This window comes from Cyrtonyx montezumae, unplaced genomic scaffold (assembly GCF_038088225.1).
Source record: "Cyrtonyx montezumae isolate F1298 unplaced genomic scaffold, pur_monq_1.0 scaffold_9, whole genome shotgun sequence".
Lineage (NCBI taxonomy): Eukaryota > Metazoa > Chordata > Aves > Galliformes > Odontophoridae > Cyrtonyx > Cyrtonyx montezumae.
In genome coordinates, this window is record NW_027072100.1 from 12,706,433 (window position 1) to 12,721,734 (window position 15,302).

The window sequence follows — 15,302 nt, forward strand, 5'->3', positions numbered from 1 at the left end:
AATGACTGCTGTAGTGTGAAATGTGAACAGGAAAGATCTGCCATTATTGCTCAAAATACAAGCAGCAGAGTATCACATGATATAAAGAAAGTACTTTGCAAATAATGCATACTTCAGCTGTAGAATTTTTTTTTTTGCTGTGGGATGCTGCTGGATGTCAGGAGTCTGTGTCAGCTCCAATTTAGCTGTTTAGCTAAATTTATGTAGGAAAAGTCCATCAGGAGCTCTTAAACCAGACATACTACATGGCAACCACTGAGCAGGAGAGGGCTGGGGTGCTGAAAGCTGTTCTGTTCTTGGTCAGAGATGGGATCTGGTGCTCCAATGCATCTTTGCTCTTATTCTCCAAACTGTTCTCGTGTTCTGCCTGTGGCTAACGTTACTTCTATTAGAGTTACTCTGAGTATGCATTAAATGTGAGTTCCTTTTGCTGTCAGCTTGCACTTCAGCTTTAACTGCTAGGTATTCAAGCAGAAACTTGTGTTTAAAATGGCAATGATGAGGGTGACTGCCTTTGTTTGATTCAGTATTGAAGGCTGAAGTGTAATGCTGCCTTAATAATGTTGTGCACCTTTCTGCAGAAGGCTCCAAAACAACCAAGTGCTGGCTTCAGTTCAGATTACCTAGTTATTACCATAATAACTGCTTTACAGCAGAAAGGAAGCTACTTCTTCACACAATTACAGTGAGATGGGAATTAATTAGTGGTTATTGAGGGCACAGGAGAATGCTACTTGCCAGGGCATTTATTAAAGGCAGAAGAATCAGCTAAGGAGATGTATGTTCCACCTCGTGCAGCAGAAATGAGCTCCTGTTCACTCATCCCGCACTGCAGATGTTTTTGTTGCTCCTTGAAACTCTCTGAGAACTCCCAGGACAGCCTTGAAATGAGCCATGGAGGTGAATCCAATCTTATGGGGATGCATATTTCCAAGCAACTACAGACTGCATGGCCCTTGGTGAAGTATTTTATGAGAGGAGGAACTTTCCAGTAGTACATGAAAGTGCAGTGGGACTCAAAATCCTACAGGAGCACCAGACAGAGGTCAAGACTACTGAAGGGGTGACTGTGTGAGTGAATAAATGGGCTACACGGATGCCTTGTACCTCAAGAGTCATTTAGCTTTCCAAGTGGGAGACAAAACCAGCACTGTGAACGTGAGAAGTGTACTTTGCTGCCAGAGAAGGCTGCTAAGCAGAGCTCTGACCACTAGAGCCTATGGATTTGTGCTGCTTCTTGTTCATGTTCCTGCTTCCAGGTGTTTCTTTTCTTTTTTCTTTTTTCCCTTCTTCCCTTCCCTTTTCTCCTCTTTTCTCCTCTTTTTTTTTCCTTTCCTTTTTTCTCTTTTCTTTTCTTTCTTCTCTTTCCTTCCATTTTCTCCTCTTCCCTTTTCCTTTCTTCTCTTCTCTTCTCTTTCTCTTCCCCTCTTTCTCTCTTTTTCTCTCTTTCATCTGATAAGTGCGAAGCTTACTGATTAATCCAACTTTATTTTCCTGCATGCTTCGTGTTTGCCCAAAACAACCCCTAGAACGCATCGGAAGAAGCGGAAATCACTCACAGCGACAAAGCAGACGCTTCCCTAGAAGCTGCCACTCCCGACAAAGACGAGAGGAGCCCAGAAGCTCTGGAAGTGAAACCCAGGAGAGAAGAAAGCAAAACCCCCAAGGCAAACCTGAGGAAGTTTTTCAAGCTGGTGAGCAGCGCGCTGCGGGCTCGGTTAGCGCGGGGCGGCGCGGAGCTCGGGCCGCGTGCTGCAGCGCCCCCTGGCGGCGCTCGCGGTTGCGCAAACGCTCAGCGCGGGTTCCTGCGCTGCCGCGCATGCGCAGGGAGAGCTTTGAAGGCGTTTTGAACTAGGTGGGATAAGGGCTGATGTGGCCGCTGTTGGGGGGGCGGCTGTGGGTGTGGAGAGCGGAGGAATCTCTGTGCAGATGGCAGAGTTCCTCGACAGGTTGTGGAGGGATGTCCGGCGAGGAAAGTAATCCAAATCCAGAACTACCGTCTCTGGTTAAATGGTTGCTGTTGGAGACCTGAGGATTTTGATGCAGATTTTTCTATTTTGGCAAGGTTCTCCAGTTTACATGAAAGAATTTCATTTCTAGGCAGTGCTGTTTTATTTTCAAGCACCTCCGTGGTGTGGGCATCAGACTAGCTCAGACATCAACAAAAAAAGACATTTTTTTTCCCCTTTTTATAACGCAGTGTAATAGCCCACGTTTCCAAATGTTCTACTCAGAGGAACACACAAAGGCAGCTATGAACTGTCACACTGTCAGAGATTAAAAGTAATGAGTCAGGCCCTAGGATGTAAAAGCAACACTCCAGATCTCTCCCTGCCCCCTGGATTTTGCAATGTCTGGCTTTATGGGGTTTGTTAGCCTCAGCCCAACCCATGGTTCATGCCTTTCCTTTTCTTCCTCTGGAGTTACTTTGCTGCACAGCCAGTGTGATGGATTTGAGTATCTAGACTGTGATTCATAGGACCAGACAAGGAATTGTAGGCCAACAGGCCTTTACTTCTGAAGGATGCTTTAAAAACTTGTCTGATAGGAATAAGGAATATGCATCCAACACTGAACACTGTGACAACTATGACTTAAAGTCATATAACCCTACCAAAAAAAAAAAAAAAAGCACTATTTGAAAATAAAGTTATGCTCCACGCCCATCTTAGTCACTATGGAATAAAAGCAAACGTGCTCAAAGAGCAGAGGGTTAATCCACAGTTTGGCCTAGACAGAAAGAAGCAGAATGTAGACAGACTTTCAGACAAGTGGAAATTGAGCAGTGTTAATGGTGTCACTGGTTTTGCAGCTTTCTGAAATACTTTGTATTTTTCTGCTCTACTTTTGGCCATCAGTTTCTGACCAGACCCTGAATATCTGAATGTATTTATTGCCCTTTGATGTGTGTCCTCAGCAGTTTCCTTTGAATAACTTTTGGTCTGCTGGATATCTGCCACGCCGCTGCTCAGAATCCAAGCCATGTAGCTGTTGTGCAGCTTTGTAACAGTGAATTGTCCCACAAAGTGCTATGTTCTGATATAAAATCCTCCTGCTCAATTACCTAACTGGGCCACACCTACACAAGTACAAAAGCTGGGGCTGCTACTTGAAAGCTGCTCATGTCCCAGATAGCTGATCTTACCCCACGTGGGGTGGGATATGCCTAACCCACTCACTGTGTTTCAGTAGCAATGATGAGCTGAGCTACTGCCCTGTGTTCCCTGTAGAAGCAATGAGTCGAGGTGAGCAGTCCAAGAGTCCCTTTGGATCCAGACCACATCAGGTGATCTGAGCTTTTGAAGTTCCAGTTTTCTTCATGTTATATAGAGGAATGCAAGTTTAGTTAAGAGAAATCTGTTCAAAATGTCTGTTCTGTGGAGGTAAGAGAGTAAGAAATAGCATTCTTTAATCCAAATAATCACTGTAACCTGGGATTGTAAGCCCTTGTCAGAAAGATGCCAAGCAAAGCAGGTGATCTGAAAATGCCCTGAGTATGGTCTCTGCAAATAAAATAACCCATTTCTGGACTACCAAAGATGCTCCTAGGCAGAGTAAGTAACTAACAGAATTTTCCACATGGTATCTGCAATGATAGGAATTATTCTGCCATAGCTGTGCTAGCCTGCTACCCCATATAAATATTTACAGAAAAGACTCTTAAGTTGTCTCATCCTAATTTTGCTGTATTATTTACAAACATGTGGCAAGTTTATTGCTTGTCACAACCTGCTCCGATCTAAAGGTGTGATGATCCAGCCTTACTGCTGCTTAAAGCAGAAAATCTTTTCAGGAAGTTTCCAGCAATAGGAATAACATCCTTGGGATCGTGAAGTCTGAGTTTCACCGGGGATGAGAGGAGGCTTTGTCTTGGCAAAGTCTGCAAGATATTTATGCCATTATATAAAAGGAGTTGCCACTATTGTATAAACTTTCTTCGTATTAAAATATCTCTAATGGCACTTAAAGACTCACTGACAGAACTGCAGACTGAACCTGATCTCAATTCATCTTCATGCACTCTGGACAGTTTCTGTCCTGCAGCGTGAGGGCAGTCTGCACCATGGTTCCTTCCCCCCATTCCTACCACAGATAAAGATTCATGAGTGTAAATGTGCAGGGGACTGAGCAGAGCCATGTTCCAGAAGGGATATTTCCCCCCAGTCCATGACAATTAATTGCTGTGGAGCACTCCAGCTTTCGCTCACGCTGCTGCTACACATTGATTTTTCTGTGGCTTCATAGCAAAATCAGAAACTGAAACGAGTCCTTGCCATAACAGCACACATAGGATCAAGCTGATAATGTGTTTCAAGTAACAAATCCACAGGCTGCATCAAAGCACAGTGCTGAACGCTTTGGAGCAGACCTGGGTCAGAAGCGCGGTAACCCTGTGTTGTTTTAGACAGGCAGGGGCAGTGGAGGGCCGACCCCCCCGGCAGAGGACATTCCCCCCAGCCCTGACCACCAAGTAAGTGCCTGCAGTTTTGCTCTGTTGGTGGAGGGTTGCTTTCGCCTGCTGCCATCCAGCTTTAGCTTCTCAAATGTGACAGTCACGGGAAGCACAGTGGCACGTGCTCACCAACGTTCTTGTATTCCATTCCCCTATTCCTCCTCTATATGATATCTCTTTATACCATTAAACAAGTCTTCAAAGGGCCACTGTCAGTTTAGAAATCGTGGGATTTTTTCTTTCTCTTGTTAAAATAGTTTTTCTTTCTCTCCTGCTAGTTGTGCTCCGCACTTAGCTTGGTTTAGGCAGCAAAACCAAATGCAGGCAGCAAGGATGATTTTTACTTTGCTGATTTATGTTGCAGAGGAAAGGATCATTTAGGTGGGAGCTTCCATAGAAGAGGGAATGAAAGAGTGAGAACATCTCATTGCTACTTACCAAAGCCCTAACAGATATTCTGTCTTATCTTTGTTTTTCTCTTTTATTTTGTGTTCATATCATTCAAACTGAAAGTTGAAATGAGATTATGTGTTTTGTAGCTTTAAAAATGCCTCAGAAAAAAAACCCAAAACATTTTAATTAGAAAATGGAAATACTTTTTCTGAGAGTCACAGCCTGAGTTCAGGACATCTATAGCATAATCACAGGAGCTAAAAGTTACAGACCTGGATCTGTTTTTTAGTATTCCATTACTTCAGCTAGCACCTAGTTTCAGTTTCTTTGCACAGCTTACTGGTGCTGCTTTCCTTATTTGTGCTCCTACAACGTAACCCAGTGTTGGGTGCAGGGCACACTGCCTCTGCTGCTGCCTTTCTCCTTCTGTAGAATTTCTGCAAAATAATCTCCTGCATTTTTGCCACGGTGTTTCTGGAATGCTGCCATCCTTCTCTTCCCATCACTGCCATTCTGTACCCCACCAAAATGCATTACAGTGCTCACCCAATGTCTGCTGAAATTTATGGGGTATTTCTTTTACGTTTCAAAAGCCACTTTGGATTAAGGTGCAGTGGAGGAACCACTGTCCCGTTCATCTCTCTCTTTTTTTTTTCTTTCAGTGGCTCTGTTAAAGCTGAGAGAGTAAAAGCAATCTGTCAGGTGCAGATCAGCCTTTAGAATAAGAAATATTAGCATGTTTCATTATTCATAGGTTTCACTTTGTATTTCCTGAGCTGCTCCTGTCGATATAAAATATGCCAATTTCCTGCCTTTCAAGGTTAATATGAAACACCTCAAAGAGATTATCTGATTGAATTTTTCTTATTTTGCCTGGAAAATATATTATGAATATTTTTTTAGTGGGGTTTTTTGGCAAACATCAAAGGCCCAGACTTGCCTGCACAAATAGTCCTGTTGCACCCAGTTTGCATTGGGCTGCAGTACTGCAGCTCTCAGGCACCAACACAATGAAATGTGTGGTGAGGAAGACTCAGCTCTAATTTCACACCCACAGAATAAACCCCCCTGGACTTCACAGTGTTGACAAGGGCTGGAAGTTGTTCTGCCACCTTCGAGCAATAACATATCCATCTCATTAGGTGTATTTTGGGCGCTGTGGTAATTTTTGAACTGAATGTGCACATCTGCAATTGCACCAAAGTGAAACATTTCAAAAGCAAGCGAAGACAAACGTGAATAAGGAGGCTCTTGTAAGACTAGATGATGGAGCCAGGAGCCGTGGGCTTCCCGTTTTATAGTAATAATGGGTCAGAATGAAAGGCAGAATTAAATTTGAGCTTATGAAGCCTTGCTTGTCATGCTGGGAAAGCCCATGCATCACTTGGGTGCTTGGTCCAAGCAGGACTCTCTCCTCAGCTGAGGTGATGGAGGTACAGGCAGTGTCTGTGCAGCTCTCACTGTTCCCCTGAATTCAGAGCTTGTCAAATTTGTTTTAATCAACTACTGCAACTCAGGTGGTGCCCACCCATGGTCAATGGGGCTGTGGGTCACAGGGCTGCATCTCCGGGTTTCTTTTGCTGGCTTCACATGTCCTGAGGAATGAGAGCAAAGACTAACTTCGTGATTCTCCCTCTCTTTTTTCTCTTTCTTTTTTGTTTTTAATCTGAAGGCAGACAAATCCAGCTGTAAGCAAGTCTGTCCCCACATAAGTCTGCCCTTTGGAAAGGGAAATAGTTAAATACAAGCACATTTGGTTGAGGACTTAGCTAACTGGGCGAGACTGAATGTATTAAATGCAGCACTAAAGATTCTGTGGCACACGGTCAGTGATTGTTTTCTTTTTAAGATTAGGCTGGGGAGAAAGGTGAATCAAGTGAAGAGAGCCAGTAGTATTGCTGCTCCTTCTCATACTTGTTTGACAAAAATTGGAGTGACCTGAGGGTTTGTTTTTTTATATTTTAATAGATCTGAGAGGCATATTTACATTCTGTTTCCCTTGAGTTTCTGCTTTCAGGCGTTTCTCTGAAGCCATGATGTCCAAAAATGCATTTGTTTTAAATGAAAGCTAAGCTTGTCCTGCAGGTGTACAACTCCAGGTCTTTAGAAGAACATCAGCCATTAAAAAAGTAACAGTAAAATCCCCTAAGCTGGAAATATGATATATCATTAAGCCCTGAGCTGTGCAGTTGTAAGATTTCCAGCTTTTCAACATGGCAAATTTGTGTGTTTGATTATCACGACATTTTAATTAATATTTTAATAAATAAAGAAGCTAATTCTTTTTACATAAGAGAAAAACATACCTACTCATTTTGTACTGTGAAAATAGCGACAGTTTCATTGTCCTGCTGTTTGTTTGCCAGATCCACCTATTTTCCTGTTGACTTCAAGCACACCCTGTACATTTTTGAGTTTCACAATCTTTGCCTTCATTATGAATAAGTGTGCTGACCCTGCTGCCTTCGGAATATTTTCCACCCCTACTTTTGCACCTGTGGGTGGAGTGTTCTAGGTGGTCTTCCACAGCTGTGCCCAGTTTTGAATTTTTGGGGCAGTGCAGTTGTGTGGAGGTGATCTGTGCATGTGTGTGTGTGTGTGTTCCCTGACTCCTCGTGCAGCTGGAGCATTGATGTACCTGTAATTCTGAGCAATGACAGCCTGATCTTGGCATCTTTGCTCAGGTCAGTCAGCTCCCTGGGGGTACTCGCTTCCTTGAGTCAAAGCTGCAGGAGCCACTCTCAAACTCTGGAAGCAGACACCCTGTGGATAGCAGGGTTTCTCCCTGCCAGGTGGCCTTTCATGTTTAAACATCCTTACAGATCGCTTTCCAAAATGTTTACCTTTCCCACTAAAAATAACCATTGTTTGAAACTGCTTTAGACATTAAACTCCACAGAGAGGCCAGTTGCCACAGCTGAAAGTGAACCAGTGGGCCAAAAGAGCAAGGAGAGCTCCAAAGACAAGAAGCCACCAGTGGAGCTGAGCAAGCAGAAGGGCAGCAAGCAGGAAAGCAGAGAGCAGCCAGACTGCAGGGAGCAGCACGCAGCCGAGACCGACTCCATCCAGAGCGGAGGGGACGCTGCCAAGGAACACGCCTCCTTCAAGAGGATGGAGAAGAGGCAGTCATTTGGAGGGTTTTTCAAAGGCCTTGTACGTTGAGTTGATCCTATCTTTTTCAGTTATTTCCTAACTAATTTCAACTCCCAACCCGCAAGCTCTTAACCCCGTGGGATTTGTGCTCGGATGCGCAGTGCTCCAATGTCAGGAGTGTAATTTTGTAAGCAGCTTGCAGGACCAGAGCTAAAATGCAGTGTATTGGTCAAAGGCAAGAAAACTTGGGCCTCGGGGTACTGACTTACAGGCAGGTACAGTGCACTGTGGGACGGCCATAATTGCTCCCACACCCCTGCTTCACGGGTTCGTGCTTTGGCCACGGAGATGACTCAACTGTTCCTGTAGCAGGTGCTGAACCACCTACAAATTGTGGTGTATACATGAAGGAAAAGTGAGGGTGGTGTCCGTTTGCCAAGGCAGGCTGCCTCCACAGTGGCAGCTCCGCTGCTGCTCTGGAGTGTCTGGTGCATCCCTGCAAGGACCAAACTCCAGGAGAAAATCAAGGCGTTCCTCTTGCTGGTTAGAAACCAGCACAGACGTCACAAGATAAGCTCTGAGAATTAGTAATCAACCACAGACTAGCCAATGGAAAATTGCATGTGCTATTTTGTCTTTCTTTTTGTCAAAATGTACTGTAAAATTAATATGTTCCCCTTCTCTGAAATCTTAAATGTAGATATGAAAGAATTCAGGGTACTAAAAATCTGAGCTTGTGTAAGTTTTGCTATTACTCATGCAGCAAATACTTCCTCAGAGCACTGAATGCATGGACTTTTTTCCTCCTGTTTGCATTCAGGGTGCAGGTTAGACCTGGAACTGGCTCTGGAGCCTCCCTGCAAGAGTGCAGACTTCCATGGCTTCTGATAGATCTTTTGGAAGGAAGCTTTTTACATCTTTCCTCACACTGCCACAACAATGAATCAAGAGTTATGGGATCACTTTTAGCACCCTTTGGAAAACCTGTAGCCTGAGCTTCATCACAAAGTTCAAGTGGTGCAAAGAACCGATTGAACAATGTGACCTGCCACGATTCCTAGTGAATCTGGTTGCTCTTGAGAGATGGTCAGCTTTTTTTTTCCCCTGCTTCCCTCCTCTGCATCCGAGAGTGTCACAAAAGAAAAAGACAGCCAAGAAACCCTCCAGGTCTGAAAGAAATGTCAAGAGATGCAGAGTGAAATGGTAGCGTGGATCTGAAAGTGAGCCCGGTAGGATGCAGGGTTATGCAGTCAGGGTGCCATGCAGACAGGTGTGACTCATTCTGAGGCAGATGTTTTTCCACATCGTAAGAAGTGTTTAATTTGCACACATTTCACTGAATTACTCTATATCCCAGAGAAGGCTGTTTGCAGTACCATAAATGTTAATAGGGGGATTAAGAACAAAAGAAAACTGTCTTTTTGGCAATATTGATTAGCAGTAGGATATAGTTCAGCAAATTTGGTTTTCTGCATTCCCCCCCCCAAGCACACACAGACACAGTTCAGGGTAAAATCCTGGTCTGTGAAGAGTCCCTGTGATTTTCCTGCATATTTAATGGGAGCAAGGAAATCCTGGAGCCCACCTGCAGTATCTACCGACACTCTGGCTTTGTTCATCTTGGGTCCCAGTGAAGTAAAAAAGGGGAATCTTTCTTCTTGGCACAGCATGAAAAAGCCAGGACATGTGCTATACTAACTAACTGAAGTTAGAAAGCGTGCACGCTTGTGTGTATGTCACTTTCATTTCCTCACCTCCTTCTGCCTTCAAATTTGTGTGTGAAATTTCCCTGGTGCACAACACCTGATCCACACCCAGAAGCACGTGTGTGGATGGAGTATCCTGACAGGTATATAGGCACTGAAATCAGGGCTCGTGGCTCTCACACCCCTTACGTGGTGCTAACAGATCTCTTTCTCTAGCATAGGTTATCTGGAAACGTGGCAGATGTTAGCCACCCCTATTATTTATTATGTGGAGATAATGGAGGTTGGTTTTTATCCCTAGTTTGGTGACTTGTTAAAGCAAAGTGCTGGCAGCTCTCCTTTGTCCTGACTTCTCCTGAATGTGTGAGGAAGTTTTGACACCTGCGCTTTGTTGAGCGACTTTCATAGGCACTGTATACAAAATTTTGTGTAGAGGATAATAGTAGATACAAATTTAGGCTTATTCCAGAAAGAGCTACTGGGAACTGTGAGCTAGTGAGGAAATATGCTATTAAATCCAAGGTCATAAAAGATTCAGAGGTGCAGGAAAGATAGCTGTGATTCCAAGGGAAGGAAAAAAGCCTTTTTGGGTGAAGTGAGGAGAGTGTGTAGAGGTAAAAAGACCACTCAAGGGGGAAAAAGAAATAAACAAATAATAATATTAATAAAAAAGCAGAACAAACGTAGTAGAAATAAGAATTAGAAATAGAGAATGTAGAAGTGTTCAGTAAAATATTTCTGCTTGCTTGAGCAGTATGCCAGACAGCTTGGCTGTGCAGCCAGCCCATCTTCTCTGCAATTATAGAGGATAACATTTCTCTCACTTCCCTCCGCTGTTAACAAGAGATAATTTTTTTTTAAAGTTTATTTATTTGTTTGTTTGTTTCAATAGCAATATAGCAGATCTGGTTAGTTCTTTGAGTATTTGAAGGAGGGAGGAAGAAGTTCTGTGTATGAAAAGTAACCCTCAGGAAACCACCACCTCTTCTTCAGCACCACCAGGATGACCCACACCAGAGGATCCCAGTTCTGCAATGCCTTGAAAAAATAAGCTGTGCATCTCCTGGTGAGCAGGCAAAGTCCCAGGAGGGAAGAATCATGAATCTAAAAGTATTAGGTCAGACACAAACCAACACCAGAAATTTCTTTTCAAGATAACAGCACAGATCTCTGGTAACAACTCAGGAAAAACACTGAGCTTTGTGCTGATAAAACAGAATTAGGGCACACTGAGCAAGAGGTCCAGGAGGCCTCACCTGCCCACATAACCCATGCCTGCAGAGCTCCTCCTGAATTCTGCCGAGCTATTTCAATCACAGCTATTTTAACAACACTTTCTTCTCAAGCCATTGATTCTCCTGGGAAAGGGCACAGAGTGAGAGGATGTCATAGCCCAGGAATGCAGCTGATGGAGATGCTTCAGTTCAAACATCTGCTCCCAGTTGGGCTGAAAAGTACAGAAATTGTTAACACAAATGAAGCCACTTATGCAGGCAAACAATATTATGGCCTGGCTGCATGATTTTGGCACAGACCACGAGGTCTAATGTCTGTTCTTATGGCAAAAAAGATGAATTTCTAAGGTATATGAAATACAAAGATATTCAGCGAGAATTAGAAACATAAGATTTGATAATAAAAGAACAAATCATTACATTGTTTTTGGAGCTGGAATAACTCATACTGATGCTGTCAGACGCCGGGAGTGCTTAGCACATGGAAAACATTCTGACCTATTCTCATCTGACATGAACTTCTCCTGAACAGAAAAAGAACTCCAACACTATGACATCCCTACATGTGCACTTGGAGGTGTTCTGCCCAAAGCATGTGCCAGCCAAGCTGTCATAAATGCAGACAACTTTCACTGCTCTGAAAAGGACCGTGCAGAGTAATGGAGAGCAAACTGTGTGCAGCAGTACCTGTGCTTCTGAATCCGATGGCAGAGCTGGAATTTGGCCGTAAAAAGGGCAGGAACAAAGTTCTTTATTTTACATGGTGCTTGGAAATTCCAGTTTAACAAGAATCATCAGCCATCTCCCTCACAGCTTCCTGCTTTACTCAGCACTCACCTAGAAAATGGGTGCAGCAGGGAGACTAGTATTGGCAAATAACGTGAGACATTTCTGCTAATGTGCTAAATGAGTCAAAACAGGGATTATCCGGAGCGAGCTTTACCTCCCCTACTCCTTCCTCCACCCAGTCTGCATCATTTACAGGAAGGATGGCAAATGGTATCGTTTTGGAGATCAGCATAGAAACGTTTCAGTATCTTCATGTATTGGATGGAATAGCTACAGTTGACAGACTCAAAGTGAATCTCACAGGGGAGGAAATTTAACTTTGCAGCTTTTTAGAGTTGCTGGGCAAATGTAGAATGACATTTGACACCATGTGACAGACATTAGAGCCTGTGGCATTTTTTAGGTGTCTTATTTTTTTGCTACATGTAAGTGACAAAAATGGTAATAACCATTCTATTTTAGCATCTTCAAAGTGACGTAACTAGAAGCAAACCCACTGCAAGCAATGGTGTTTCACCCACCCACCCCAGCACAGGACTGCAGTTATGTTCAGGCAGAGATGTTTTCAGTCTGTTACGATTGCTCTCTGCTCTTTTTTATACTTAAATTTTCAAAGGTTAAAAGTTGAAAGGATATCAGTGTGGTGAAATATAATCACTGTAAAAAAAAACACACTGATCTTATTTCTCTGAAAGGAATGAGGAAGTTGAGGTCTTTCTCTCTCTGTTTGACACAGAATAGTCCCATGGTGTCTTGAAGTGATGAGTCAAGTTCCCAGTGTGAGGCATGCTGTGCAAAAGGACAATTCGCATACAATTCTGAACAGTTCATACTGTAGGGAAAGCACATATCCCCATTTAGCATTGTCATTATGTTTTTCTGCTTGCCTGTATGATTTAGGCATGGGACTGTGAGCAGGACTGACACCCGTACAGTTAATAGCAATCTCTTACTGTTTGCGGATCCATTTTGCTGCTGTGTTCTCGAGTTTTGATGGCTTCAAGGCCAGCAAAATTGGTTTGAGGTATCTTAAACTGAAGCCCAGTTACTATTAATGACTGGCCAAACATTTAGTTGGTAAAGCTAGATCTGTGCACTTCCTCATCCTAAACTGGATAAGTGTCTTGAACTGGTTCCAGACCTGGAATTATATGTGTTGTGTAGAAAAGCTTTATCACTCCAACATTGTCAAATATCTGTCATGCATAAAAGTATTTAATGCTCCTTTAACTTAGAGCAGACAAGGCTGGCTATAACACACTATTAATCATGCTTGAGGGGCTCCCAGCATGGCTTCAATGAGCCATTTAGGCCAGAGATATTTTAGTAAGAATTTGCTAAAACTGTAATACTGAAAGTAAGCAGCAACATGTCTCTGGTGTGTCAGTCCACTTCCTAAGCACAATCAGTTTTTATGCTGAATGGGAAAATTATGTAAAAATATATATCAAAATAACCATTTAAGCAAAATCACAGGCTGCAGCATTCTGGGACTGCCACGGTGAAGGAGGTGTTCACGTACTTACACAAACTAAGGGTGTATTAGGAAAAGCAAAGAGCAGGAATGAGTAGATGATGTCTACTAGCAAAGCTCTAACACCTTGTTCCTGATCTTATTCCACAGGGTTCCAAAAAGATGTCTGATGCTGAAGTGCAAACAGATCCAGTGTCTATCCTACCTGCTGGGAAATCCAAGTAATGAATGCACTTGGCTGCGGGAGGATGGGCAGCTCCCTGTGAGCTCACCTGCAGTAGAGATGACTTATTATTCTCCTTTACGTGGCTGTCATCAAATGCCCGAGGCTCAAGCAAGCACTGGTGTATCATGTAAGGTGTATCATTTGCAGGGTTTGTTCTTTAGATGTTAGAAACTGTAAAGATCGTCAAGAATGTGTAGTGTTATATTTAAAGAAAGGTCATGTGGATGATTTTTATTCTGTGGAAGGTAGGGTACGTAAGGTAAGAAAGTGGCAGTGAATTAAGTAAATAGCAGAAAACGATGCACGTGACAAAGGAATGCAGTTTGTGCAGCAAGGTGTGAGCAACAAATCCTCAGCTTTAGAGAGCTTTAAATTAGGCAGGAAAAAAAAACTCCCTTGATAAATGTTATACTTAAATGTAAAAACGAGCAAGTCACCTTTTGTGGTTTTATATAGCACTGAAATTAGCAAGAAGTCTGCAGCACAATAGAATCAGCAGCTCTGAGGTTACGCTTCATCTTGGTTATTAATGTAAATTAAAAAGCTAAAACGCAAAGGCTTTATGTGATCAAGGCAACTTCTCTCCTGTCTCGGTGAGGAGGGATAACAGATTTAAGGCTATCTGAGGTCCTAATGGGAACACACGGGGGCAGCCACATCCCTGCACCTCCCTAACTGCAGGCTGCACCTCCAATCCTGCTCCTAATGTTTGGCAGATGATAGGAAAAAATACTTAGCTGTTTCTGATATTTGTTTATATTCGTACTTGTAATTAATCCTAATAAAATCCAAGCTGTCCAGGCAGCTCCCTGCTTCACGAGGCTCCTGTAATAACTATGGTTAATAAATTTTACAGAAAACCAGGGTGTCAGTGCTTTATTCAGCCCTGGGCTCACTCAGACAAGAAGCATTTAAGGCACACTTGTGTCTGAAAGATGCAGTGCTGTATGTTATTAGCTCCTTATGACTAACTAAATAAATACTAATACTTTAAAATAAAGATCTGCTTTAATCTTAGGACAGCATTTATTAATGTCATATCTGTTTTCGGATGATTGACATGACATTTGGGTATAAATCAACGCATTGAAGTCCTATCTATGAAGTGATTAGCTGTCATTAATTGAGAAAGGATTGGGGCAGGCAATCAAGTGCCAATTCTGTAACATCCTTGGAACTCCGTTTCAAACCAGGAACAAGCTGAAGGAGACAGAGGGAAAAGAGCCACTTTTCTTCATACAAACCACTGCAGGCAGGCAGTGTTTTTGTACTGGCCTCTGCAGGCCTGTGGCTTTGATGCAGGCCACCAAAACTTACCAGCGTTTCCATGTGTAGAGAGCAGAGACAATGGGTTTTTAGTTAAAGCAGCACCTTCTGTCTCCTCCCCGTCTCCGTGGGCTGTTAAAACAGACAGTGATGTCACTCAGCAGTGACTGCTGACAGATTTCAAACCTGATTCAGTGCAAGATAACTCTTCACTGGTCTGTGCTTCAGGAGCAGAACTGCACTGATTTCCACTCTGTGTTCCCGAGGCACTGAGGGCTGATGAGCTTGTGATCTGACCCTATCGCTTGGCAGTGGGGCTAACTTCGGGAATCAGGAAATCCTCTTGGCAGAAAAACAAGAAAAACAGCACGTTTGGCTGTGAGTGCCCCTCTGCCACAGAGCTGTTATTGCAGATGAAATAAGGGCTCTGTTGGCACTGCCTCCTGCAGAGAAATTCCCTGTTTTGTTGATTGCCCTCTGACAACAGGAAAACACAAGCTTTGAAGATGCACACAGCCTTCTTAGGAAGCAGCAGCACATGGAGCCCCAAGAGGAAGAAGGATCTTAGGAGATGCATCCCCAGTGAAGTGGAGCTTCCGCATTCCGTGTAAGAAACATGAAAGTACAGCTGTTGTGTTCAGGCAGGGGAAAGCTTAACGAGTGGTTT

The 15,302-nt window shown here is 43.3% G+C and overlaps 1 protein-coding gene across 1 annotated transcript in view; it reads left to right on the plus strand.

Annotated features, from left to right (window-relative positions):
* The window catches only part of BCAS1 (brain enriched myelin associated protein 1), a 37,477-nt gene extending 23,127 nt beyond the window's left edge, over positions 1–14,350 (plus strand). The window contains exons 9-12 of the mRNA XM_065754321.1: positions 1,530–1,694; positions 4,406–4,471; positions 7,730–7,999; positions 13,294–14,350. Of these exons, the coding sequence (XP_065610393.1) occupies positions 1,530–1,694; positions 4,406–4,471; positions 7,730–7,999; positions 13,294–13,368 (576 nt within the window). The 3' untranslated portion in view covers positions 13,369–14,350. The remainder of the gene's footprint in view (positions 1–1,529; positions 1,695–4,405; positions 4,472–7,729; positions 8,000–13,293) is intronic.
* Positions 14,351–15,302: the final 952 nt, after the last annotated feature.